At 43.3% G+C, this 27,357-nt stretch overlaps 1 protein-coding gene across 3 annotated transcripts in view; it reads right to left on the bottom strand.

The window, feature by feature from the left end:
* The window catches only part of LOC115135215 (serine/threonine-protein kinase 4), a 77,184-nt gene that overhangs the window by 44,401 nt on the left and 5,426 nt on the right, over positions 1–27,357 (bottom strand). For 2 of the 3 annotated variants that reach the window (XM_029669682.2, XM_029669672.2), the window contains exons 2-4: positions 15,532–15,612; positions 524–652; positions 216–330 (exon numbers count right to left, since the gene is read on the bottom strand). In XM_029669682.2, coding sequence (XP_029525542.1) covers positions 216–330; positions 524–652; positions 15,532–15,612 — 325 coding nt within the window. Of the gene's footprint in view, positions 1–215; positions 331–523; positions 653–12,882; positions 13,019–15,531; positions 15,616–27,357 lie in introns of those variants that run through there. The other variant, XM_029669691.2, reaches the window with a different exon arrangement.

The following is a 27,357-nucleotide window of genomic DNA, read 5'->3' on the forward strand; positions in this document are numbered from 1 at the left end:
TAAAATATATATAATTAAATATAATATAAAATATAAAATTAAAATATAATCAACTTAAAATCTGTATAAATAATGTTGACATTGTTAAAATAGTCAGGTCTAAAATAATTGGCGCCATCAATAAAGATCAGCAAAAACACAATTTTTTGCAAAAACAGAGATACAGAGACCCTTAATATTCAGTCAGATTGGACATGTTGGATGTAGCATGTTACCGTTTTGTTGCGCAGGCGAATGATGTCGGAGACAGAGCCAGCTCCGCAGTACTCCATTACGATCCACAGGTCACTGTTCTTAAAGTAACTTCCGTAGTACCTCACAACATGGGGACTGAGGATGCAAAAGAGCCTAATGAGTTTGCCTATTTCTGGTACCTTGTCTATATTACACTAATCATATAAACCATATGTTCCACTCTTCTTCTGTTCACAAATAATGTTACCAACACAGCAACAGATTATTCGACCTGACGACACAGAGGCAAGTCAGGCAAGCAGAGGAGGTAGAGTGGAGGGTGCCTCACCTGTTACACTGCTGCATGATGGAAATCTCTTTGATGATCTCCTGCAGGTCAGACTCCACAGGGACCTGCTTGATGGCCACAATCTCACCAGTCTCTTTATAGTTGGCCTTAAATACACTGCCATAGGACCTGCATATAAAACAGGTGTGAAAACATTATTTAATATTTTTTTTATCTTGGCTACTACTGAATGAGTCAACTCGTGACATGCTCCTCAAATAGTATACCTTCAGCGAAGTGTGGTCATAGGGCCGACATGGTAAGTGGTTTGTTTGAGAGGTAAATAGATGAATGAATGTGGTCTTATTCTAGCACAGTGGGTTCATTTTATAAATTCTTGAAATAAGCACATCAGTGTTGGGTTCTGAGAATATGAAATATACTTATTCATGTCACTGAGGGAGGTCTTAGGTATAGAGGGTCTACACCATAAGTGAATGGTTATCTGTAGGAGGAAGGTATATAGTGGGTGCAATTAAGCTTGGAATGTGCTGAGCGCAGGGACACGATCACATGCGGCAGGCATTGATAAGGGCAGAGAGCCATGGATTAGTGATGAAGGGGGTCGAGGCCGGGTCAGGTTAAGGGAGAAAGAAAAGTTTATAGCCGTATTACTTAGTTTCATGCCTAGCAGTAAAGATAATGTTTGTTCAGATGGGTAGGAGACGACTCAGCCTAGGAGAAAAGGTTAAATATCAGTGCTTGTGTGAAAATGTTTGTCTAATGCAGCTGTATTGATCATCTTAGAAGAATAAACTTGGGTGAGCTTTCACAGTGTCCATATAGTTTTTATTCTGAAAATTAGAACCTAACAGTTGGTGCTACGAGCAGGGTTCACCACGAGTTGTTGTCAAACCAGAGAGTCCTGATCAGTGGAGCTGGCAACAAACAAGGTAGACAGTTCCTACACCTGTTTCCACTCATTTTGACATCTTGGGGAGATGAGAATCGTAGGCTGAACAATTATAGGATACGGACCTAGAAAGAGTTTATTCAGTCGGCCCATTGTGTAACGACCGGTCGTAAATATCTGGTGTAGGGTAGGTTCCATAAGGATAGGTCCCGAGTGGAGGTTTTCCTCTGCAAGATCCCGGTAAAAATCAGGTGTAGGGTGTGTTCCTTTAAGGACAGGTCCCAAGTGGAGGTTTTCCACTGCGAGATCCATGAGTGACAATACAGTATAGGGTAGGTTCCGTTTAGGATAGGTCCCTAGTGGGGGTATTACCCTGCGAGATCTGTAAGAGGGACAAAACTCCCAGCTGCAGTGACAGTGAGTTTTAGGAAGATGAGAGTTCTAGCAGCCTAGTGAGGAAAAATAAGATACTCGAACACTGTTTGAGTTACGTGTAGTAGCAATACAGAGAGAGGTTGGTTTATGCCCAATGGGGAGGGGGAACCACGAAAGATTGTGTGGATAATAGGAAGACAAGTATGAATAATTTTGGTAATGTGGGTTAACAACAACAGTGATATTTGAGGCGCAATACTGGAATAAGACATGAAGTCATCCGTATTCTCCAGTAATACATTTGCAGACGCTATAGTATTGGTTCTAATACAAGGTATTAAGTTCCGTGACCAATTAATAGGCACAAATACCATAACTACTCCCCGGGGATGTGGGTAGCGCTACCTTGGAAAATAGTTAATAGAAGGTGTTTTATAGACTGGAGTGAAGAAATCTAAAACACCCTGGACACAGTCGGGAGAGGTTTGGGAGTAATTACTATTGATATGGCGACAGACGGCCACAATTTTCCCTGTAAAGAGAGCTAGAGGATTTGAATAAAGCCATGGAGGCGCTGAAAGAAGCGCACAAGTATTCTACCAATTCGGCTAAAACATGGGAAAAATGTAGCTAACTGGATAAGATTGGTCAGCATTTCCCGACTGACGGAAAATTTCAATCTGATAGAAAATTCAGGGAGGCAATTACGACTTGGCATAATAACATAAAAACAGAATCAAAAGCTCAATATACCAGTGTTTTGATGTCAGCATTTTATCAACAAAAAATACAAACCAATAAACACGGAATAAGGAGAAGTACTCAGCCACAGAAAGACTGGGTATGTGAGTACGTTGATTGAAACCTGTAATCAAAACGGCTTTTGCGGGGGTTGTGGATGAAATAGAGCAAGATGCTTTGAGAGTGGAGTATAACTTCGCAGACGTGCGAGAGGTTAATACGGCCACAGGGAAAGTCACTAACTATAGTTTCAATGGCCAAGGTAAGACAAAGAAACGTAGCGGGATGTGGGAGACAGTTCTGTTTAAGGTGTACATACTCAGTTGGTCTTTGGAAAAGGGAGTGTAAAAGTGGGAATGGAGCCTGCTGCATTCGGGGGAAATGCTGCCATGCAAGTGTTTGGATCTTTTTCAAAAGAGCAACAATGAATTCTCCAGAAAGTTGCAGGACAGGAACTTTAGTGTATGTGTATAGTGTATGGCTCGGTTCGATCGATAGTGGTTCATAGAGATTCCAGTTTCTATGTAAAGGAAGACGTATGAGATCACGTCTTACCCAACTTTTTAATAGATGTCAGGGAACAAATATTGCAGATTCCTTAGGATGACAAATTGGCTAAATTTGCCACGGGAAAAATTATTTGGGGTTGAAGAATCTAGGCAAAATGCCAGGGGAATGGATTTTAAAGAGGTAACAAATGTATCATAAATGTAAGAGTTCTAAACTTCCTTAATAAGCAAGTCTCGAGTCAAAGCCAAATTGGATTTATACCAAAACATCGCACAACTGATCATATTCACACCCTACACAGCCTGATAGGTAAACATGTCCACCAAAATAATATCAAAATATACTCTTGCTTTATCGACCTCCAAAAAGCATTTGATTCTATTTGGCATACAGGACTGTTCTACAAAGTTATTGAAAGTGGTGTATGGGGTAAAACATATGGCATAATTAAATCAAATGTATACTGGCAATACGTGCAGCATTAAAATTGGCAAGAACATAACTGAATTCTTTAAACAGGAGCGGGGCCTTCATCAGGGTTGCAATCTGAGCCATGCACTCTTCAATATTTACATCAACGAATTGGCCACTATTCTAGAAAAATCCTCAGCCCCTGGTGTTAGTCTCCACAATTCAGAAGTTAAATGCCTACTCTTTGCAGATGACCTATGCCTGCTGTCACCCACAGCACATGACCTGCTAGAGCAGGACTGCCAGACCTGGACCCTGGCAGTAAACCCCAAAAAACACTAAAATAATGATTTTCCAGAGAAGATCCAGATCAGGGAATTAGACCAAAGTTCTCAATTGGTACAAAATATATAGAGTACTGCACACACTACAATTACTTAGGTTTAAAAATAAGCTCAACTGGACACCTTAATGATGCAGTGAATGAACAGAGAAAGCACACAGGGCATTCTATGCCATTAAAAAGCTAATTCAAATTTAAATACCTATTAAAATTTGGCTAAAACTAATTGAATATGTCATTGAACCAAAACCAATTGCACTTTATGGCAGCGAGGTGTGGGTTCCACCTGCAAAACAAGATTTCATCAAATGGTACAAACACCCCATTGAAACCCTGCTGCATGCAGAGTTCTGTAAGATTCTCCTACATGTCCAGCGGAAAACTACAAACAATGCATGCAGGGCAGAATTAGTCCAATATCCACTAATAATATAAACTCAAGATAGAACAATTAAGTTTTGGAAACATCTAAAATACAGTGACCCCCTCTCATATCATTACCAAGCCCTGCAATGCCAAGAGCTGAGCAAAGAAAAGAGTACCCTCATCCAGCTGGTCCTGGGGCTGAGTTCACAAACCTGTTCTACTAACACACTGAAGCCTCAGGACCTGAACATCCAATCAATCAGAATAAACCAAATTACAACACATTCAAAACAAAACTACATTGCTTATTGGGAAACACAAGCACAAAGCAAAATGCAGTGCTATCTGGCCCTAAATCGACAGTACACCGTGGCTAAATATTTGACCATGGTTACTGATCAAAACCTTAGAAAAACCTTGACAAAGTACAGGCTCAGTGAGCACAGCCTTGCCATTGAGAAGGGTAGACACAGGGAAACCTGGCTCCCTGTAGTGGAAAGGCTGTGCAACCACTACACAACAGCAGAACCGGAGACGGAGCTGCATTTCCTGACAAAATGTAAAAAATATAAAACAATTAGAGAGTGTCATTTCCCCAAATTTGAAACCCTTATTCAAGGTTTCAAAGACCTCTCTGTTGAGAGGAGGCTACCCGTACTGTTGGGGGAGGACGCAGAGAGCTGTGGGTTGGCAGCGCACTACATTGCTGCCTGCCATAAGTTGAGGGACAGTGTCTGACAGACCAATCAACCTGCACATGTACTCTAGTGTATGCTTTATTGTTATTGTTGAATGTATGGTTATTTTGACCCTTGGTTATTGTTGTTACTGTTGTCCAGTTGACCATTTTTATTCTGATTTTTTATTTTTTTTTGTAAATATCCCAAATAATCTTTGGCAATATGTACAGTGGGGCAAAAAAGTATTTAGTCAAAATACCAGCAACAGTGTTTGGAAACCTTGTGAAGACTTACAGAAAACGTTTGACCAACAAAGGGTATATAACATGGTTAATTGACAACATGCCAGGCCGGATTTCAGAGGTTGAAAAAGAAAGGTCAACACTGCAAATATTGACTTTTTGCATCAACTTCTTGTAATTGTCAATGAAAGCCTTTGACACTTATGAAATGCTTGTAATTATACTTCAGCATTCCATAGTAACATCTGACAAAAATATCTAAAGACACTGAAGCAGCAAACTTTGTGGAAATTAATGTCATTCTCAAAACTTTTGGTCACGACTGTACAACTGTTGTATTCGGCGCACGTGACAACTTTGATTTGATACCTAAAATGAACTTTTATTTATTTTTGTTAGTTCATGAACATTGTGGTGCAGTGTTTATGGAGAATAGTACATGCATAATAAAGGATACATAGACGATGGGGAGATTAAAACAAACGTTTGATGATTGGAGTAAGGAAAGTGGATTTACCGTTATCATGTTTGGTTTGTAATTAATACTTGTGGATTGCTAATTAAAATGTAGCATAGTGAATGTTAACCAAATGTACACTTTCTTTTCCAGGAGAGGGGGTTTCATTATCGCTCGTTGGAATGTTCCCGGAGACTGTGGTGTAGGGGAGAGCAGTTAGTGATTTTTGGCAGTTTAAGTATGAAAGTATCTGGATTAGACGATAAACGGAGTTCCCAGATTGGTAAAGCTTGTTCATGTGTTTTTGACCTACGGTTTACCACACACACACAAATACAATTTACCGGTTGTGAATATGCATTAAGTGGTGTTAATAACGTGGGATATACACTGCTCCAAAAAATAAAGGGAACACTTAAACAACACAATGTAACTCCAAGTCAATCGCACTTCTGTGAAATCAAACTGTCCACTTAGGAAGCAACACTGATTGACAATACATTTCACAAGCTGTTGTGCAAATGGAATAGACAACAGGTGGAAATTATAGGCAATTAGCAAGACACCCCCAATAAAGGAGTGGTTCTGCAGGTGGTGACCACAAACCACTTCTCAGTTCCTATGCTTCCTGGCTGATGTTTAGGTCACTTTTGAATGCTGGCGGTGCTTTCACTCTAGTGGTAGCATGAGACGGAGTCTACAACCCACACAAGTGGCTCAGGTAGTGCAGCTCATCCAGGATGGCACATCAATGCGAGCTGTGGCAAGAAGGTTTGCTGTGTCTGTAAGCGTAGTATCCAGAGCATGGAGGCGCTACCAGGAGACAGGCCAGTACATCAGGAGACGTGGAGGAGGCCGTAGGAGGGCAACAACCCAGCAGCAGGACCGCTACCTCCGCCTTTGTGCAAGGAGGAGCACTGCCAGAGCCCTGCAAAATGACCTCCAGCAGGCCACAAATGTGCATGTGTCTGCTCAAACGGTCAGAAACAGACTCCATGAGGGTGGTATGAGGGCCCGGCGTCCACAGGTGGGGGTTGTTTACAGCCCAACACCGTGCAGGACGTTTGGCATTTGCCAGAGAACACCAAGATTGGCAAATTCGCCACTGGCTCTTCACAGATGAAAGCAGGTTCACACTGAGCACGTGACAGAGTCTGGAGACGCCGTGGAGAACGTTCTGCTACCTGCAACATCCTCCAGCATGACCGGTTTGGCGGTGGGTCAGTCATGATGTGGGGTGGCATTTCTTTGGTGGGCCGCACAGCCCTCCATGTGCTCGCCAGAGGTAGCCTGACTGCCATTAGGTACCGAGGGGAGATCCTCAGACCCCTTGTGAGACCATATGCTGGTGCGGTTGGCCCTGGGTTCATCCTAATGCAAGACAATGTTAGACCTCATGTGGCTGGAGTGTGTCAGCAGTTCCTGCAAGAGGAAGGCATTGATGCTATGGACTGGCCCGCCCGTTCCCCAGACCTGAATCCAATTGAGCACATCTGCGACATCATGTCTCGCTCCATCCACCAACGCCACGTTGCACCACAGACTGTCCAGGAGTTGGCGGATGCTTTAGTCCAGGTCTGGGAGGAGATCCATCAGGAGCATGCCCAGGCGTTGTAGGGAGGTCATACAGGCACGTGGAGGCCACACACACTACTGAGCCTCATTTTGACTTGTTTTAAGGACATTTACATGAAAGTTGGATCAGCCTATAGTGTGGTTTTCCACTTTAATTTTGAGTGTCACTCCAAATCCAGACCTCCATGGGTTGATCAATTTGATTTCCATTGATAATTTTTGTGTGATTTTGTTGTCAGCACATTCAACTATGTAAAGAAAAAAGTATTTAATAAGAATATTTCATTCATTCAGATCTAGGATGTTATTTTAGTGTTCCCTTTATTTTTTGAGCAGTGTATTTAGTGGGGTCTTCCCAATTTTAGTTTTAAAATTGGGTATGCAGAAGGATGGACATGTTTGAAATGTTTAAAGGGTTTCTGAAGGACAGGGAAAGAAAAGGGAGAGGAAATATTTAATGGTGTTGAATGCCCTTCATCCTGACCTTCTGGTGAGGCCTGATCAATCTCAATAGAAATTATTGAAACAGGTGGGATATAATTATAAAATGAATGAGAATCACCAGTCTCTATTCTACCATTACTTAATGAGACAACTCCATAAGGAAATATTAGTTTATTTTTGATTCACGATGTGAATCATGGGTTCAAAGGGGAAATTACCAGTTCCCAGGGCCCTGGTCCTTGGGTAAATATACAAATATATTTTGTTCAGTCTGCATATAGAAGGAAAAATATATGTTAATAAGGGATGACAGTTACTCCAAATGGATTGTGATATGTGTATTGCTGATTTCATTTTTGTCTTTGTTTTCGATACAAACTTCACCAGATTGGGTCTACTGGAGTGTGTGATTCCCCGATGGGTTAGGGTGCTAACTTCCTGATCTGGTAACTCTTCCGAGAGGTCGCCAGTAAAATAAGGGAGTATGACCTAAATTTGAAAGTGGTTTGAAACAGTAACAGTATGTTATGCTCTTTGACGTTTGTCGCAGAGATAATGTTATTAAGAAATTGGGAATGTAATAATTTGTCATATAGTCAATGCTTGTCTGGATTTCCTGAAAGAGAAATTAATTGAACTTAAGTGTTGTTTTCATCATGGAAGGTGACGTCAGATGGTGTCAATGCATGTAGGAATAATTTGGCCACAAACAGTGTGTGTTTGTGGCCAACGGGTGACAAAGGCGTTCAATGCGACAGTGATTTTTAACACTGAGTCCGAGCCATTAACCTGGGTACCGGCAGCAGGAGTGCAGCAGAGTCCTGAGACCACGCATGTTGAGTGAGCGTGGAGAGAAATATCATACACATTTCTCTATTGTTCCTGGGTGCTGGTGGGAGAAATGGACCAGAGAGGATGGTGATAGCGGCTCAGATGAGAGACTCGTGTACGTGGGAAAAACGGATGTATCTATTTGGATATTGAAATCGGGACAGTATCAAAGGCCATCAAATGTGACAGGCAAGAGTTACATGTGCCGTTGGGAAGATGAACTGTGACGCTATCTGAAGAAAACTGTCTAGAATGATAAGTGAGGGAGAAGGGGGGAGGGGGTCTTCTACACACTGCGAACAATTTAGACTAAGTATGCACTGAGATACCGATCTTTCATTAACAGTGTTGGATTCGGGGTAAACTTTGAACATTGAGATATTAAAGACATGATAGATCAGACGCATAGTATATAAAGGAGTGAGAAGTTAATGGTTCTCTGTAGTAAGACAGAGGGGCTCGCTCATGCCGTCCCTGGGGGGGGTGCGTCACCTGGGTGGGTTGATTCACTGTTGTGGTCAGCCTTTCTGGGTTGGCGCCCCCCCCTTGGGTTGTGCCGTGGCGGAGATCTTTGTGGGCTATACTCGGCCTTGTCTCAGGATGGTAAGTTGGTGGTTGAAGACATCCCTCTAGTGGTGTGGGGGCTGTGCTTTGGCAAAGTGGGTGGGGTTATATCCTTCCTGTTTGGCCCTGTCCGGGGGTGTCCTCGGATGGGGCCACAGTGTCTCCTGACCCCTCCTGTCTCAGCCTCCAGTATTTATGCTGCAGTAGTTTATGTGTCGGGGGGCTAGGGTCAGTTTGTTATATCTGGAGTACTTCTCCTGTCCTATTCGGTGTCCTGTGTGAATCTAAGTGTGCGTTCTCTAATTCTCTCCTTCTCTCTTTCTTTCTCTCTCTCGGAGGACCTGAGCCCTAGGACCATGCCCCGGGACTACCTGACATGATGACTCCTTGCTGTCCCCAGTCCACCTGGCCATGCTGCTGCTCCAGTTTCAACTGTTCTGCCTTACTATTATTCAACCATGCTGGTCATTTATGAACATTTGAACATCTTGGCCACGTTCTGTTATAATCTCCACCCGGCACAGCCAGAAGAGGACTGGCCACCCCACATATGCTCTCTCTAATTCTCTCTTTCTTTCTCTCTCTCGGAGGACCTGAGCCCTAGGACCGTGCCCCAGGACTACCTGACATGATGACTCCTTGCTGTCCCCAGTCCACCTGACTGTGCTGCTGCTCCAGTTTCAACTGTTCTGCCTTATTATTATTCGACCATGCTGGTCATTTATGAACATTTGAACATCTTGGTCATGTTCTGTTATAATCTCTACCCGGCACAGCCAGAAGAGGACTGGCCACCCCACATAGCCTGGTTCCTCTCTAGGTTTCTTCCTAGGTTTTGGCCTTTCTAGGGAGTTTTTCCTAGCCACCGTGCTTTTACACCTGCATTGTTTGCTGTTTGGGGTTTTAGGCTGGGTTTCTGTACAGCACTTTGAGATATCAGCTGATGTACGAAGGGCTATATAAATAAATTTGATTTGATTTAATTGGCTGTGGAATGTGCTGGGTGGACGGGAGGGAGTCATGGGAATGCGATAGGTGATACGAGAGGCCATCTGTGGATTAGGCGAAGGAGGGGTTGAGGTAAGGAGGTCAGGTCAGATCCCCTGAAGGAGGATTTATTATCCTGTTACCCTCTTCCTGTCGAACCATAAGATACAAGGTTTGGAGAGGAGGGGTGTTGAAAGTGGAGTATATATACACTTGTGATGATGGGAACATGTCTTTGTCTGAATTACAGCTGTAACGACCCTTTGGGAAGAATTAAACTTGGTTAAGCTTCTCTAGTGTCCTTGAGTTATTTACTCTGAAAAATTAGAACCTAACTCCAGGCCACTTGCGACAGGAAAACAGGGAGAAAGGGGAGCTGTAATGAGAAGAGTTCTTACCGGGCAAAAAAAGGTTCTGTTTATAAATGTACATTCTAACAGAGATGATGTGTGCTAAGTTGAGGAGCTTGAAAATCGAGTCATAAAGTCAAAGTAAGCACTAAGGACTGTCATTCAGAATTTGGGTTGGATAATTTATAAAATATTTTAGTTATAATTTGGATACATCAAGAGAGTTGCTTTCAAATGGTGAGGGGTGGGGGGGCATTGCTCAAATTTATTAGGCCTAGGGAGGATCTAGAAACCATATCTTTAAGTATCCTCTGGCAGGGAGGTTTATTAGAGAATTTACTGGATGATAGCTTGGGTCAACCATGAAGGTTTTTTCATTTTCTTTTGTTTTCCCATGTCATCATAATTTTTATGTTAAATCACATCAATACATATAGATTGCTGGATGATTCGGTTCAAGGCTCATAGTCTGTTTGCGATAACACCCAAGGATGAAAATGAAGGAGAGGGTATGGCGACCAGCATCACATGGGTATAGAACGTAACGGATGGACGGTTCTTTCCCTAGTTTTAGTCACATCAAGAGAGGGGGGGGATTATTAAACATGCTTTTTTTTCCCCTCTTTCCTTTTTAAGTCGTCATGTTTTTAGGTTTCGTGGAACATAAGGGTGATCATTGTTCTAGAGGAGGGACTGATGTATATTGACTAATTATTTGAGAATGCTTTAGTATGTTTATAACTTTATAAGTACATTAGGAGTAGTGACCATTGTGTTATGGGTTAGGTAGAATAGTATCTGAGGTAGAAGGCGAGGTACACATGAGGCCTGTGGTTGAGACTAAATGTTTACATAGGGCTGTTAAGTGGGATGGAATGTGTTTGTGGTGATCTGTTGGGGCTCATAAATTAAGGTTGTGGTGATAGAGGGGTATCATTCCCAGAGACTATGTATATTGTTACAGGAAATAGCTCATAGGAGGGAGGACAGCTAACTGTGCAATATTGGGACTATGAAGTTAAATTGAAAGTTACACATACCCAGATCATGGTGAGAGTAGAAGAGATAGTGTTGGCATTTCAGACACCATGGTAAACTTAAGAAACCTGTGACTCAAGAGTTTTGTTAGATTGGATATACTTCCAACTCATTAAAATCGCTTTCCCAATTTCGAACAGCCGGCGAACACTTGACAGATTACATGCATCAGGTATTCTCACGGCAGTCACTGTAGGGACAGTAATAGTCATGGGCCATGTTAGTAGTAGTAGGGGTTACTTTTGTTGGGTTCTGAGAATATGAAATACACTTTTGTCAGAGGGAGTGCTGAGGTTTAGAGGGTCTTCACCAGAAGTTAAGGGTTATAGGAGGAAGGTATATAGTGGGTGCAACTAAGCTTGGAATGTGTTGAGTGCAGGGAAGTGATTACACGTGGCAGGCATTGATAAGGGGAGAGAGCCATGGATTAGTGATGGAGGGGGATTGAGGTCAGGTCGCCTTAAGGGAGAAATAAAAACATTTATGGTCTAAGGTTAAGCTTTCATAGTGTCCGTAGAAGAACACTTTAGTAGCATTGTTGGGATATCAGCTTATGAGGACTCATGCCACATGGAATTGGTAGCTGGTAATTGGAAGACCAATGAGTGATTTGGCCATAAGGGGGGAGTCTATGTATGTTGTCAGGACGTAACCCATGCATCGCAGTGTGTATATCCTCAGATGAAAGCAGCACATGAGGAGCAGGAGATAACCGAGGGCACGGGCTGAATTCTGGAGATTGATTGTACATCAAGATACACCAGGTGGGAGTGTTGGGACAGCGTTGGTCTGGTCCACACACAGTACTCCTTATAGGACCTGCAGCGGTGAAGATCGTCATGTCTCTCCTCAGTGGATGCATAGTTCTCACGAGATGTAAGGTTAAGCTGAATAATGGGTGAGCTTGAAAACGCCATGACAGAGGAAGCGGAGCTAAAGAGAGAGAGACTAGAGACTAGCTACGTTAAACATCGTAGTTGGGTTAGCTGCTGTATTGGTTAATGCATCACATGAAAAGGATAGATGTTGGGGTAATCGTACTCTAAACAACATTTTGAAGGCATAGATGTGAAAGTCGGCAGGGTAGCCTAGTGGTTAGAGCATTGGACTAGTAACCGAAAGGTTGCAAGTTCGAATCGCAGAGCTGACAAGGTACAAATCTGTTGTTCTGCCCCTGAACAGGCAGTTAAACCCACTGTTTCTAGGCAGTCATTGAAAATAAGAATTTGTTCTTAACTGACTTGCCTAATTAAATAAAGGTAAAATTAAAAAAAGTCTATACAGTGCCGAGTTACCTGAAGAGGATGTAGCGTTGATTAGAGTTAAGCACTTGTCCCAGGTAAGGTGCCTATCAGGTGGCAAAGAAGGAGGTGGGGAGCAAAGTGAGAATAACTTGGCTTGGGAACACCTCTTGGATCCAGTGGTCTAACGGGGAAGACTGGGCCAAAGCATAAGGCGGCTTTTTAGGGCTTTCATTTTTGCCGAACTCAGCAGAAAAGTATTCTGAAGGCATAGTCAGGTGAATAGAGAATGAGAATTGTCATGTTATTAAACTTTGGGTTTGCATGCATATATAATTATGCATAGCTTACCACATTGTTAATACCGTTATGTTTTGTGTTTCTCGTTGCGTTGCAAGTCTTGTGCTATAACTCTCTTAGGAACCAGAAGGAGAATGTTGAACTGGGAGAAGTCAACGGATCCAGTGGACACGTTATTATCAGTGTTCTATGAGAGATGGAAATAAGATTGTGTGATCATAGAACAGAGGCCATAAGTCTCTGAGAATGTAAACCTCACTGTGAATGTTGTTAATTTTGTGTTCATGTTTTATTATCATTGTTTGTCCATTTACAAGTAATTTACAAGTTTATTTACAGTTGAAGTCAGAAGTTTACATACATTTAAACTATTTGGCTAAGGTGTAAGTTTTTCACAATTCGTGACATTTAAAATTCCCTGTCTTATGTCAGTTATGATCACCACTTTATTTTAAGAATGTGAAATATCAAAATAATAGTAGAGAGAATTATTTATTTCAGCTTTTATTTATTTCATCACATTCCCTGTGGGTCAGAAGTTTACATACACTCAATTAGTATTTGGTAGCATTGCCTTTAAACTGTTTAACTTGGGTCAAACGTTTTGGGTAGCCTTCCACAAGCTTCCCACAATAAGTTGGGTGAATTTTGGCCCATTCTTCCTGACAGAGCTGGTGCAACTGAGTCAGGTTTGTAGGCCTCCTTGCTCGCACAAGCTTTTTCAGTTCTGCGCACAAATGTTCTACAGGATTGAGGTCTGGGCTTTGTGATGGCCACTCCAATACCTTGACTTTGCTGTCCTTAAGCCATTTTGCCAAAACTTTGAAAGTATGCTTGGGGTCATTGTCCATTTGGAAGACCCATTCGCAACCAAGTTTTAACTTCCTGACTGTTGTCTTGAGATGTTGCTTCAATATATCCACAATTTTACTCCCTCATGATGCCATCTATTTTGTGAAGTGCACCAGTCCCTCCTGCAGCAATGCACCCCCACAACATGACGCTACCACTCCCGTACTTCACGGTTGGGATGGTGATCTTTGGCTTGCAAGCCTCCCCCTTTTTCCACCAAACATAACAATGGTCATTATGGCCAAACAGTTCTATTTTAGTTTCATCACACCCAAGGACATTTCTCAAAAAAGTATGATCTTTGTCCCCATGTGCAGTTGCAAACCGTAGTCTGGCTTGTTTTGGAGCAGTGGCTTCTTCCTTGCTGAGCAGCCTTTCAGGTTACGTCAATACAGGACTCGTTTTACTGTGGATATAGATACTATTGTACCCGTTTCCTCCAGCATCTTCACAAGATTATTTTCTGTTGTTCTGGGATTGATTTGTACTATTTGCAACAAAGAACACATCTCCTTCCTGAGCGGTATGGCGGCTGTGTGGTCCCATGGTGTTTATATTTGCATACTATTGTTTCTACAGATGAACATGGTACCTTCAGGCATTTGGAAATTGCTCCCAAGGAAGAACCAGACTTGTGGAGGTCTACAATGTTTTTTTCTGAAGTCTTGGCTGATTTCTTTTAGTTTTCCAATGATGTCAAGCAAAGAGGCACTGAGTTTGAAGGTAGGCCTTGAAAAACATCCACAGGTACACCTCCAATTGACTCACAATCATGTCAATTAGCCTTTTAGAAGCTTCTAAAGCCATGACATAATTTTATGGAATTTTCCAACTTGTTTAAAGGCACAGTCAACTTAGTGTATGTAAACTTCTGACCCACTGGAATTGTGATACAGTGAATTATAAGTGAAATAATCTGTCTGTAAACAATTGTTGGAAAAATTACTTGTGTCATGCACAAAGTAGATGTACTAACAGACTTGCAAAAAACTATAGTTTGTTAACAAGAAATTTGTGGATTGGTTGAAAAACGAGTTTTAATAACTCTAACCTAAGTGTATGTAAACTTCCGACTTCAACTGTAAGTTGAACAGTAGGAAGGTATTGTTCAAGAGGGACTGTTGGGTTCTGAGAATATGAAATATACGTATTCATGTCACTGAGGGAGAGCTTAGGTTTAGAGGGTTGACACCAGAAGTTAATGGTTATCTGTAGGAGGAAGGTATATAGTGTGTGATATTAAACTTGGAATGTGCTGAGTGCAGGGAAGCGATCACGTGGCGGGCATTAATAAGGGCAGAGAGCCATGGATTAGTGATGAAGGGGGTCGAGGCCAGGTCACATTAAGGGAGAAAGAAAAGTTTATGGCCGTATTACTTAGTTTCATGCCTAGCAGTAAAGATACCAGATGTTCAGATGGGCAGGAGGAGACTCAGCCTAGGAGAAAGGGTTAAATATCAATGTTTGTAGGAAAATGTTTGTCTAATGCAGGTGTTTTGATCCTATTGGAAGAATAAACTTGGTTGCGCTTTCACAGTGTCCGTAGAGTTTTTACTCTGAAAATTAGAACCTAACATCAGTAAGGAGCAGTACAGTGACTCGTGCAGCACAACTTACTCATACACCGATCAGCTGTCATTTATGACGCAACACAAGAGGGCATGTTAATCACAGACACTAACAAAGTTTAGTAACAGGAAACAAGGAAGCGGCTTAATGCATGAGTGACTGTTATGTTGCTCTTCTTCCTTGAGTCTAATGTAAGTCAGAGAGATAGCGGTCCTTCTCAGAACTGAAACATGGCATTTCAGCCCCAACTGTCCATAACAAAACACGTCCAGGACTCACCCTTCGCCAAGTTTCTCTAGCACATCAAAGACTTCCTCTGGCTGCTTGGTTAAACTGTCTTCACTGAGCTTCTTTAGCTGCCTGTAGGGTGGAGAAAGTTTCAAATTGTTATTAGTCATATGTACAGGATACACATGGTGTTCCAATGAAATGCTTACTTGCAGGTTCCTCCTCGACAAAGCAACAAGAAATAAAAGATAAAGATACAAAGTAAATGGCTCAGTATAAATAGATGAAACATTTTATCATAAGTATAATACCGGAAGGAACAATTAATTTACATGTGTTTTTGGTAAGGGGGGATTGGAGGGAAAGTGTTAATTTTGCAATCATAATAAGAGTCCGGTAGCAGCAGCTGTGATGGGTGTGTTGCCTGAATGTGTGTGTGTGTGTGTGTGTGTGTGTAAACTCAGCAAAAAAAAGAAACATCCCTTTTTAGGACCCTGTCTTTCAAAGACAATTTGTAAAAATCCAAATAACTTCACACTCTTCATTGTAAAGGGTTTAAACACTGTTTCCCATGCTTCCTCAATGAACCATAAAACATGTATGAACATGCACCTGTGGAACGGAAGTTAAGACTAACAGCTTACCAACAGGTAGGCAATTAAGGTCACAGTTATGAAAACTTAGGACACTAAAGAAGCCTTTCTATTGACTCACCAAAAGAAAGATGCCCAGGGTCCCTGCTCCTCTGCGTGAACGTGCCTTAGGCATGCTGCAAGGAGGCATGAGGACTGCAGATGTGGACAGGGCAATAAATTGCAATGTCCATACTGTGAGATGCCTAAGACAGCACTACAAGGAGGCAAGACGGACAGCGGATCATCCTCGCAGTGGCAGACCACGCGTCACACCTGCACAGGATAGGTACATCCAAACATCACACCTGTGGGACAGGTACATGATGGCAATAATAACTGCCTGAGTTACACAAAAAACGCACAATCCCTCCATCAGTGCTCAGACTGTCCGCAACAGGCTGAGAGAGGCTGGACTGAGAGCTTGTAGGCCTGTTGTACAGGTCCTCACCATACATCACCGGCAACAACGTCGCCTATGGGCACAATCCCACCGTCGCTGGACCAGACAGGACTGGCAAAAAGTGCTCTTCAATGACAAGTCGCAGTTTAGTCTCACCAGGGGTGATGGTCGGACTCGTGTTTATCGTCGAAGGAATGAGCGTTACACCGAGGCCTGTACTCTAGAGCGGGATCGATTTGGAGCTGGAGGGTCCGTCATGGTCTGGGGTGGTGTGTCACACGCTGTGCGTTACAGGGAAGACATCCTCCTCCCTCATGTGGTACCCTTCCTGCAGGCTCATCCTGACATGACCCTCCAGCATGACAATGCCACCAGCCATACTGCTCGTTCTGTGCATGATTTCCTGCAAAACAGGAATGTTAGTGTTCTGCCATGGCCAGTGAAGAGCCCGGATCTCAATCCCATTTAGCACATCTGGGACCGTTTGGATCGGAGGGAGGACACACCACTGGGGGGCCCCTATGTTAAGAGTCAGTGGGGAGGAGGTGTTGTTGCCAATCCTCACAGCCTGTGGTCTGCCCGTCAGGAAGTCCAGGATCGTTATAGAGGGCGGTGTCCAGACCAAGGGTTCTGAGCTTGGAGGGAACAACATTGTTGAATACTGAACAGTAGTAAATGAACAGCCTTCTCACATAGGTGTTCCTCATGTCCGGATGTGTTATGGCAGTGTGAACAGCGATAAAAATGGCATCTTCCATGGATCTGTTGGAGCGACAGGCAAATTATAGCAGGTCCAGTTTGCCTGGCATGCTGGAATTGATGTGGGAAATGACCAGCCTCTCAAAGCACTTCATTATGACTGGGGTGAGTGAGAAGGGGCAATGGTCATTTGGGCATGTCATCTTGTTTTTCATTGGTGGTTTCCTTGAAGCAGGTGTGGACTACATCCTGGGACAGGGAAAGGTTGAAGATGTCCAGAAGACGTCAGCCAGCTGGTCAGCACACACACTGAGGACGCGTCAGGGATGCCATCTGGGCCAGCGGCTTTGTGAGTATTCAATTAAGTTTTCTGGAGCATGCCCAGGCGTTGTAGGGAGGTCATACAGGCACGTGGAGGCCACACACACTACTGAGCCTCATTTTGACTCGTTTTAAGGACATTACATCAAAGTTGGATCAGCCTGTAGTGTGGTTTTCCACTTCAATTTTGAGCGTGACTCCAAATCCAGACCTCCATGGGTTGATAAATTTGATTTCCATTGATCATTTTTGTGTGATTTTGTTGTCAGCACATTCAACTATGTAAAGAAAAAAGTATTTAATAAGAATATTTAATTCTTTCAGATCTAGGATATGTTATTTTAGTGTTCCCTTTATCTTTTGGAGCTGTGTATTTTACCTCTTGGTGATGTAATTCGGAAAGATAATGTTAACTTTCACTGCTATGCGGATGACACACAGCTGTACATTTCAATGAAACACAAAATTGCCCTCGCTGGAAGCCTGTGTTTCAGACATAAGGAAGTGGATGGCTGCAAATGTTCTACTTTTAAACTTGGACAAAACAGAGATGCTAGTTGTAGGTCCAAAGAAACAAATAGATCTTCTGTTGAATCTGACAATTAATCTTGATAGTTGTACAGTCGTCTCAAATAAAACGGTGAAGGACCTCGGCGATCTCTCTTTTGACGAACATATCAAGACTGTTTCAAGAACAGATTTTTCCATCTACATAACATTGCAAAAATCTGAAACTTTCTGTCCAAAAATGATGCAGAAAAATTCATCCATGCTTTTGTCACCTCTAGGTTAGACTCTGCTTTCCGGCTACCTGGATAAAGCACTAAATAAACTTCAGTTAGTGCTAAACACGGCTGCTAGAATCTTGACTAGAACCAAAAATTATGATCATATTACTCCAGTGCTAGCCTCTCTACACTCACTTTCTGTTGAGGCAAGGCCTGATTTCAAGGTTTTACTGCTAACCTACAAAGCATTACATGGGCTTGCTCCTACCAATCATTCCAATTTGGTCCTGCCGTACATACCTACACGTACGCTAGTCACAAGACGCAGGCCTCCTAATTGTCCCTAGAATTTCTAAGCAAACAGCTGGAGGCAGGGCTTTCTCCTATAGAGCTCCATTTTTATGGAATGGTCTGCCTACCCATGTGATAGACGCAGACTCGGTCTCAACCTTTAAATCTTTATTGAAGACTCATCTCTTCAGTAGGTCCTATGATTGAGTGTAGTCTGGCCCAGAAGTGTGACGGTGAATGGAAAGGCACTGGAGCAACGAACCGCCCTTGCGGTCTCTGCCTGGCTGGTTCCACTGTCTTTCACTGGGATTCTCTGCCTCTAACCCTATTACAGGGGCTGAGTCACTGGCTTACTGGTGCTCTTCCATGCTGTCCCTAGGAGGGATGCGTCACTTGATTGGGTTAAGTCACTGACGTGATCTTCCTGTCTAGGTTGGCCCCCCCTTGGGTTGTTCCGTGGCGGAGATCTTTGTGGGCTGTACTCTGCCTAGTCTCAGGATGGTAAGTTGGTGGTTGAAGACATCCCTTTAGTGGTGTGGAGGCTATGCTTTGGCAAAGTGGGTGGGATTATATCCTGCCTGTTTGACCCTGTCGGTGGGTATCGTCGGATGGGGCCACACAGTGTCTCCCGACCCCTCCTGTCTCAGTCTCCAGTATTTATGCTGCAGTAGTTTGTGTAGGGGGCTAGGGTCAGTCTGTTATATTTGGAGTATTTCTCCTGTCTTATCCGGTGTCCTGTGTGAATTTAAGTATGCTTTCGCTAATTCTCTTTCTTTCTCTTGGAGGACCATGCCTCAGGACTACCTGGCCTGATGACTCCTTGCTGTCCCCTGTCCATGCTGCTGCTCCAGTTTAAACTGTTCTGTCTGCGGCTATGGAACCCTGACCTGTTCACCGGACGTGCTGCCTGTCCCAGACCTGCTGTTTTCAACTCTCTCGAGACCGCAAGAGCGGTAGAGATACTCTGAATGATCGGCTATGAAAAGCCAACTTACATTTACTCCTGAGGTGCTGACCTGTTGCACCCTCAACAACCACTGTGATTATTATTATTTGACCCTGCTGGTCATCTATGAACATTTGAACATCTTGGCCATATTCTGTTATAATCTCCACCTGGCACAGTCAGAAGAGGACTGCCCACCCTTCATAGCCTGGTTCCTCTCTAGGTTTCTTCTTAGGTTCTGGCCTTTCTAGGGGAGTTTTTCCTAGCCACTGTGCTTCTAGACCTGCATTGCTTGCTGTTTGGGGTTTTAGGCTGGGTTTCTGTACAGCACTTTGAGATATCAGCTGATGTAAAAAATAATCTGTCTCGAATCGAGCATAGAATGTGTTGAGCTCGTCTGGGAGGGAGGCGTCTGTAGGCACCAGACAGCTGGATTTGCATTTGCCCATGATAATCTGTAGTCCTTGCCACATGCCGAGTCAGTTGTCGAACATCAACTCAAGTTTGAGTCTGAGGTCTTTTTGCATCCCTAATGGGTTTGCAGAGCTCGTTCCTGCTTGCCTTGTACACACCGTGTGCTACTGAGTCAGAGTTCTTTCTGATGACATTGAATGCTACAGTACGGGCTCTCAGCATGGTACGGATATCTCCGCTCATCCCATAGACATTAAAACTAGTAGATAGTGATAGGAATACGTGGATGACGTGAGCGCTGTCTTAAACTCCAGATGGTGCATGAAGCCGTAAGTATTTGAATTTGAAGCACGCCATATTACTGAATGGGGCTGAATGGCACCAACAATGTTTTTGCTAAGGATCATGGTGAAAGTGGCCGTAACTAGCAAAGGATCACGGTCGATGCAGTCATTTTCATTCTGCCTGAGAAAGTCAACCTTGTTTTAATGTCTATGAACCAGATGCTAGCCAACTGTTAAGCTTTTGCAGCAGAAGGTTCATTTCAAAGCTCAGCCTTACCAGGTCAACATTGTAATACAACACGGACTGTAAATATTAAGCATGACAATCAGAATTACAACTGACTACCAGAAAAAAATCAAGATTAGACTCCCTATCTATCTAGTCTAGACATCATATGACCATGATCCTTCCACCTGAAAATAAAAAGTTAATGGGCTACCATCACAACAACTGATCACAACTCAGTTTGGCTAGATTGAATTACCTCAGAATAAAGTGGACTAGCATATATATAAATAACAATTATTTCTTCTCAATTCTGTATTTCTTTATGATTTTAGTATATCATTTGTGAAACTGCAACGTCATCATAAATAAATTGAATTCTAAATGGATTCCATTTTAATCGCATACTAAATAGATATTTCAAAAACAGTGAGAGCCCATTACATCGCCATTCTCGCACTGTCATCCTCCGTCAGCCCATAGACATTAAAACCATGTCAGCCCCATAGACATTGGTTCAGCCCATAAATCTCCACTTGACAGGCTCGTTGACGCAGCACTTGACAGGCTCGTTGACAACACACCACACACCCCCTTAGGTGCACACAAGGGCGAGCCTCCTTGTAGCCTGCCGGCCCGTGATCGGTCTGTGTGACGATAATTGTACTAGTCAAAATGGATCACTATAATTACGTCTCGATTTGTAGCAAACTTTAAAATAATAACTCACCGTGGGGATTGAACTTGATTATAAACACATTTTTGAGCACATTCTTTTTTTAATGGGGGGGTTGGCCATTCTGGCTATCGTAATTTACATAAGCATTCTAGTACAGACCAGGGCTTTTGGCAACACTAAGTTGCTAACACAGTAGCCGACAAGCATAGCTCATGGCTTTGAGCTGGCTTCAAGCTCCAGGCCGGACACTGGAGGCCTGGTTCATCCAGGGATTTTGGTTGGGGTATGTCCAGATTGTTGTGCCCACAATAACATCAACACATTTCCTAATGAAGCCTGTGACTGAAGATGTTGATGAATCTTTGAACATATTCCAATCAGTATTTTCAAAACAATCCCACAGCACCAAGTCTGCCTCCTCTACCCAGCACCTCGCTATTCTCTATGTTGGTTGCTCCCTCTTGAGTTACTGCTTGGGAGTAGGAACACAGACATGATCTGATTGGCCAAAGTGGGGGATGCTTTGTACGCATCACAGATGTTTGTATATACTGTAGATGATCCAGCATGACGGTACCTCTTGTGGGCCAGGATATATGTTGGTAATATTTTTGGAAAAATGTGCTTTAAACGTGCTTGGTTAAAGTCATCCACGACAATAGACTGCTTCCGGGTGAGAGGATTCTTGCTGGCTAACGATCTTGTTCAGTTTGTTGAGTGCCGCCTCGGTGTTTGCTTTTGCAGGTATGTACACAGCTGTGATAATAACACGGCATTTTTGCATCAGAAACTCCAGGTCGGGAGGACAAGAGCTTGAGATATTTTCAACTTTGGTACAGCAGGAATTGTTGATGAGGAAACATACTTCGACCTCCCAGTCTTACCAGAAGCCACCGTTTGATCCATACGTCAAATGAAAAAGCAGTCTGGTAGAATAGCAGAGTTGAGCGTTTCGTCCGTAAGATCGGTCTCTGTAAAAACAAAGACATAGCATTCCCTGATGTCCTTCATCGATTGAAGACTTTCTCAGAGTTCAAAGTTTATTTTCCAGCGATTGAACATAAGACATCAGGATACTAGGAAGAGGAGACAATCCTTACAGCCTAGCTTGGAGTCCCCCTTCCCTTCCTCTTCTTTGTCACCTACGTTGCCTTCTGTCTTCTTGTTCAGCAGCAACAGGTACGTCTGCTGTGCGGGGAACAAAGGAGCGAATGTAGCATTCCTGATCTGGGAGGCTGAGAAATACAGTTGAAGTCGGAAGTTTACATACACTTAAGTTGGATTCATTAAAACTCGTTTTTCAACGACTCCACAAATTTCTCATTAACAAACTATAGTTTTGGCAAGTCGGTTAGGACATCTACTTCGTGCATGACACAAGTAATTTTTCAAACAATTGTTTACAGACAGATTATTTCACTTATAATTAACTGTATCACAATTCCAGTGGGTCAGAAGTTTACATTCACTAAGTTGACTGTGCCTTTAAACAGGTTGGGAAGTTCCATAAAATTATGTCATGGCTTTAGAAGCATCTGATAGGCTAATTGACATCAATTGACTCAAATTGGAGGTGTACCTGTGGATGTATTGACATAATGGGAAAAACAAAAGAAATCAGCCAAGACCTCCACAAGTCTGGTTCATCCTTGGGAGCAAATTCCAAATGCCAAGGTACCACGTTCATCTGTACAAACAATAGTACGCAAGTACAAACACCATGGGACCACACAGCCGTCATACCGCTCAGGAAGGAGACACGTTCTGGCTCCTAGAAATGAACGTACTTTGTTGCAAAAAGTGCAAATCAATCCCTGAACAATAGCAAAGGACCTTGTGAAGATGCTGGAGGAAACGGGTACAAAAGTATCTATATCCACAGTAAAACGAGTCCTATAGTGGGGCAAAAAAACTATTTAGTCAGCCACCAATTGTGCATGTTCTCCCACTTAAAAATATGAGAGAGGCCAGTAATTTTCATCACAGGTACACTTCAACTATGACAGACAAAATGAGAAATAAAATCCAAAAAAATCACATTGTAGGATTTTTTATGAATTTATTTGCAAATTATAGTGGAAAATAAGTATTTGGCCACCTACAAACAAGCAAGATTTCTGGCTCTCACAGACCTGTAACTTCTTAAAGAGGCTCCTCTGTCCTCCACTCGTTACCTGTATCAATGGCACATGTTGGAACTTGTTATCAGTATAAAAGACACCTGTCCACAACCTCAAACAGTCACACTCCAAACTCAACTATGGCCAAGACCAAAGAGCTGTCAAAGGACACCAGAAACAAAATTGTAGACCTGCACCAGGCTGGGAAGACTGAATCTGCAATAGGTAAGCAGCTTGGTTTGAAGAAATCAACTGTGGGAGCAATTATTAGGAAATGGCCACTGATAATCTCCCTCGATCTGGGGCTCCACGCAAGATCTCACCCCGTGGGGTCAAAATGATCACAAGAACGGTGAGCAAAAATCCCAGAACCACACGGGGGGACCTAGTGAATGACCTGCAGAGAGCTGGGACCAAAGTAACAAAGCCTACCATCAGCAAGGGCATTGAAGATGAAACGTGGCTGGGTCTTTCAGCATGACAATGAACCCAAACACACCGCCCGGGCAACGGAGTGGCTTCGTAAGAAGTATTTCAAGGTCCTGGAGTGGCCTAGCCAGTCTCCAGATCTCAACCCCATAGAAAATCTTTGGAGGGAGTTGAAAGTCCGTGTTTCCCAACAACAGCCCCAAAACTTCACTGCTCTAGAGGAGGTCTGCATGGAGGAATGGGCCAAAATACCAGCAACAGTGTGTGAAAACCTTGTGATAACTTTCAGAAAACGTGTGCCATTGATACAGGTAACGAGTGGAGGACAGAGGAGCCTCTTAAAGAAGAAGGTACAGGTCTGTGAGAGCCAGAAATCTTGCTTGTTTGTAGGTGGCCAAATACTTATTTTCCACCATAATTTGCAAATAAATTCATTAAAAATTTAAAATCTTACAATGTGATTTTCTGGATTTTGTTTCTCATTTTGTCTGTCATAGTTGAAGTGTACCTATGATGAAAGTTTCAGGCCTCTCTCATCTTTTCAAGTGGGAGAACTTGCACAATTGGTGGCTGACCAAATACTTTTTTGCCCCACTGTATATATAAAGTCTGATTTGATAGAGCCGTCTGACTGAGCAGCAGCAGGCCCGTAATCATCCATTCAAACAGCACTTTAGTGCATTTTGCCAGCAGCTCTTCGCAAGCACAGCGCTGTTTATGACTTCAAGCCTATCAGCCTAATGGCTGGTGTAACCAACGTGAAATGGCTAGCTAGTTAGCTGGGTGTGCGCTAATACCTTTTCAAACGTCACTCGCGTTTAGATTTAGAGTAGTTATTCCCCTTGCGCTGCAAGGGCCGTGGATTTTGTGGAGCGATTGGTAACGCTGCTTCGAGTGTGGCTGTTGTTGATGTGTTCCTGGTTCGAGCCCAGGTAGGGGCGAGGAGAGGGACAGAAGCTATACTGTTACACTGGCAATACTATAGTGCCTACAAGAACATCCAATAGTCAAAGGTATATGAAATACAAATGGTAGAGAGAGAAATAGTCCTATAAATACACTGCTCAAAAAAATAAAAGGGACACTAAAATAACACATCCTAGATCTGAATGAATGAAATATTCTTATTAAATACTTTTTTCTTTACATAGTTGAATGTGCTGACAACAAAATCACACAAAAATTATCAATGGAAATCAAATTTATCAACCCATGGAGGTCTGGATTTGGAGTCACACTCAAAATTAAACTATAGGCTGATCCAACTTTGATGTAATGTCCTTAAAACAAGTCAAAACGAGGCTCAGTAGTGTGTGTGGCATCTCGGTACCTAATGGCAGTCAGGCTACCTCTGGCGAGCACATGGAGGGCTGTGCGGCCCCCCAAAGAAATGCCACCCCACACCATGACTGACCCACCGCCAAACCGGTCATGCTGGAGGATGTTGCCGGCAGCAGAACGTTCTCCACGGCGTCTCCAGACTCTGTCACGTGCTCAGTGTGAACCTGCTATCATCTGTGAAGAGCACAGGGCGCCAGTGGCGAATTTGCCAATCTTGGTGTTCTCTGGCAAATGCCAAACGTCCTGCACAGTGTTGGGCTGTAAGCACAAACCCCACCTGTGGACATCGGGCCCTCATACCACCCTCATGGAGTCTGTTTCTGACCGTTTGAGCAGACACATGCACATTTGTGGCCTGCTGGAGGTCATTTTGCAGGGCTCTGGCAGTGCTCCTCCTGCTCCTCCTTGCACAAAGGCGGAGGTAGCGGTCCTGCTGCTGGGTTGTTGCCCTCCTACGGCCTCCTCCACGTCTCCTGATGTACTGGCCTGTCTCCTGGTAGCGCCTCCATGCTCTGGACACTACGCTGACAGACACAGCAAACCATCTTGCCACAGCTCGCATTGATGTCTCATCCTAGATGAGCTGCACTACCTGAGCCACTTGTGTGGGTTGTAGACTCCGCCTCATGCTACCACTAGAGTGAAAACACCGCCAGCATTCAAAAGTGACCAAAACATCAGCCAGGAAGCATAGGAACTGAGAAGTTGTCTGTGGTTACCACCTGCAGGACCCCTCCTTTATTGGGGGTGTCTTGCTAATTGCCTATAATTTCCACCTGTTGTCTAATCCATTTGCACAACAGCATGTGAAATGTATTGTCAATCAGTGTTGCTTCCTAAGTGGACAGTTTGATTTCACAGAAGTGTGATTGACTTGGAGTTACATTGTGTTGTTTAAGTGTACTATATTAACTACAACCTAAAACCTCTTACCTTGGAATACTGAAGTCTCATGTTAAAAGGAACCACCAACTTTCGTATGTTCTCATGTTCTGAGCAAGGAACTTAAACGTTAGCTTTTTTACATGGCACATGTTTTTACATGGCACATCCATGGCACATATTGCATATTGCAACATATTACTTTCTTCAACACTTTTTTGCATTATTTCAACCAAATTGAGCAGGTTTCATTATGTATTTGAGGCTAAATTCATTTTATTGGTGTATTATTTTAAGTTAAAATAAGTGTTCATTCAGTACTGTTGTAATTGTCATTATTACAAATAAATAAATAAATAAATAAATAGGCAGATTAATCGGTATCGGCTTTTTGGTCCTCCAATAATCGGTATCGGCTTTTTTGGTCCTCCAATAATCGGTATTGGCGTTGAAAAATCCTAATCGGTCGACCTCTACTCTGGAGAGACCTGAAAATAGCTGTGCAGCAAAGCTCCCCATCCAACCTGACAGAGCTTCAGAGTTTCTGCAGAGACGAGTGGGAGAAACTCCCCAAATACATTTATGCCAAGCTTGTAGCGTCATACCCAAGAAGACTCGAGGCTGTAATCAACAGGACAGCAACATCAGAATCCATTACCTTGCAAAGAAGAACAGAGAAGGTGTATTGGCACCAGAGGAGACGGCTGCTGTTTTACGATGCCCTAACCACCAATTGTGCTACTGTGTGTGTGTTTTTGAGTTATTTGTAACTTATTTTGTACATAATTTTTCTGCCACCATGTTTTATGACCGAAAAGAGCCTCTAGATATCAGGACAGCGATTACTCATCCCATACTGGAGGAATACTTTTCTTTTAACGAGTCTGACGGGTGGCGGTATATGTACCAGCAAAACACCAGTCTCGCTGTCAACAGTGAAGAGGTGACTCTGGGATGCTGGTGTAACGGATGTGAAACGGCTAGCTTAGTTAGCGGTGCGCGCTCAATAGCGTTTCAATCGGTGACGTCACTTGCTCTGAGACCTTGAAGTAGTAGTTCCCCTTGCTCTCCGCGGCTTTTGTGGAGCGATGGGTAACGATGCTTCGTGGGTGTCAGTCGTTGATGTGTGCAAAGGGTCCCTGGTTCGCGCCCGGGTATGGGCGAGGGGACGGTCTAAAGTTATACTGTTACATTGATGCTGTTGACCCGGATCACTGGTTGCTGCGGAAAAGGAGGAAGGTCAAAAGGGGGGTGAGTGTACGGATGTGAAACGGCTAGCTTAGTGAGCGGTGCGCGCTCAATAGCGTTTCAATCGGTGACGTCACTTGCTCTGAGACCTTGAAGTAGTAGTTCCCCTTGCTCTGCAAGGGCCACGGCTTTTGTGGAGCGATGGGTAACGATGCTTCGAGGGTGACTGTTGTTGATGTGTACAGAGGGTCCCTGGTTCGCGCGAGGGGACGGTCTAAAGTTATACTGTTACAC

Source organism: Oncorhynchus nerka, linkage group LG2 (genome assembly GCF_034236695.1).
Source record: "Oncorhynchus nerka isolate Pitt River linkage group LG2, Oner_Uvic_2.0, whole genome shotgun sequence".
NCBI classification, from domain to species: Eukaryota; Metazoa; Chordata; class Actinopteri; order Salmoniformes; family Salmonidae; genus Oncorhynchus; species Oncorhynchus nerka.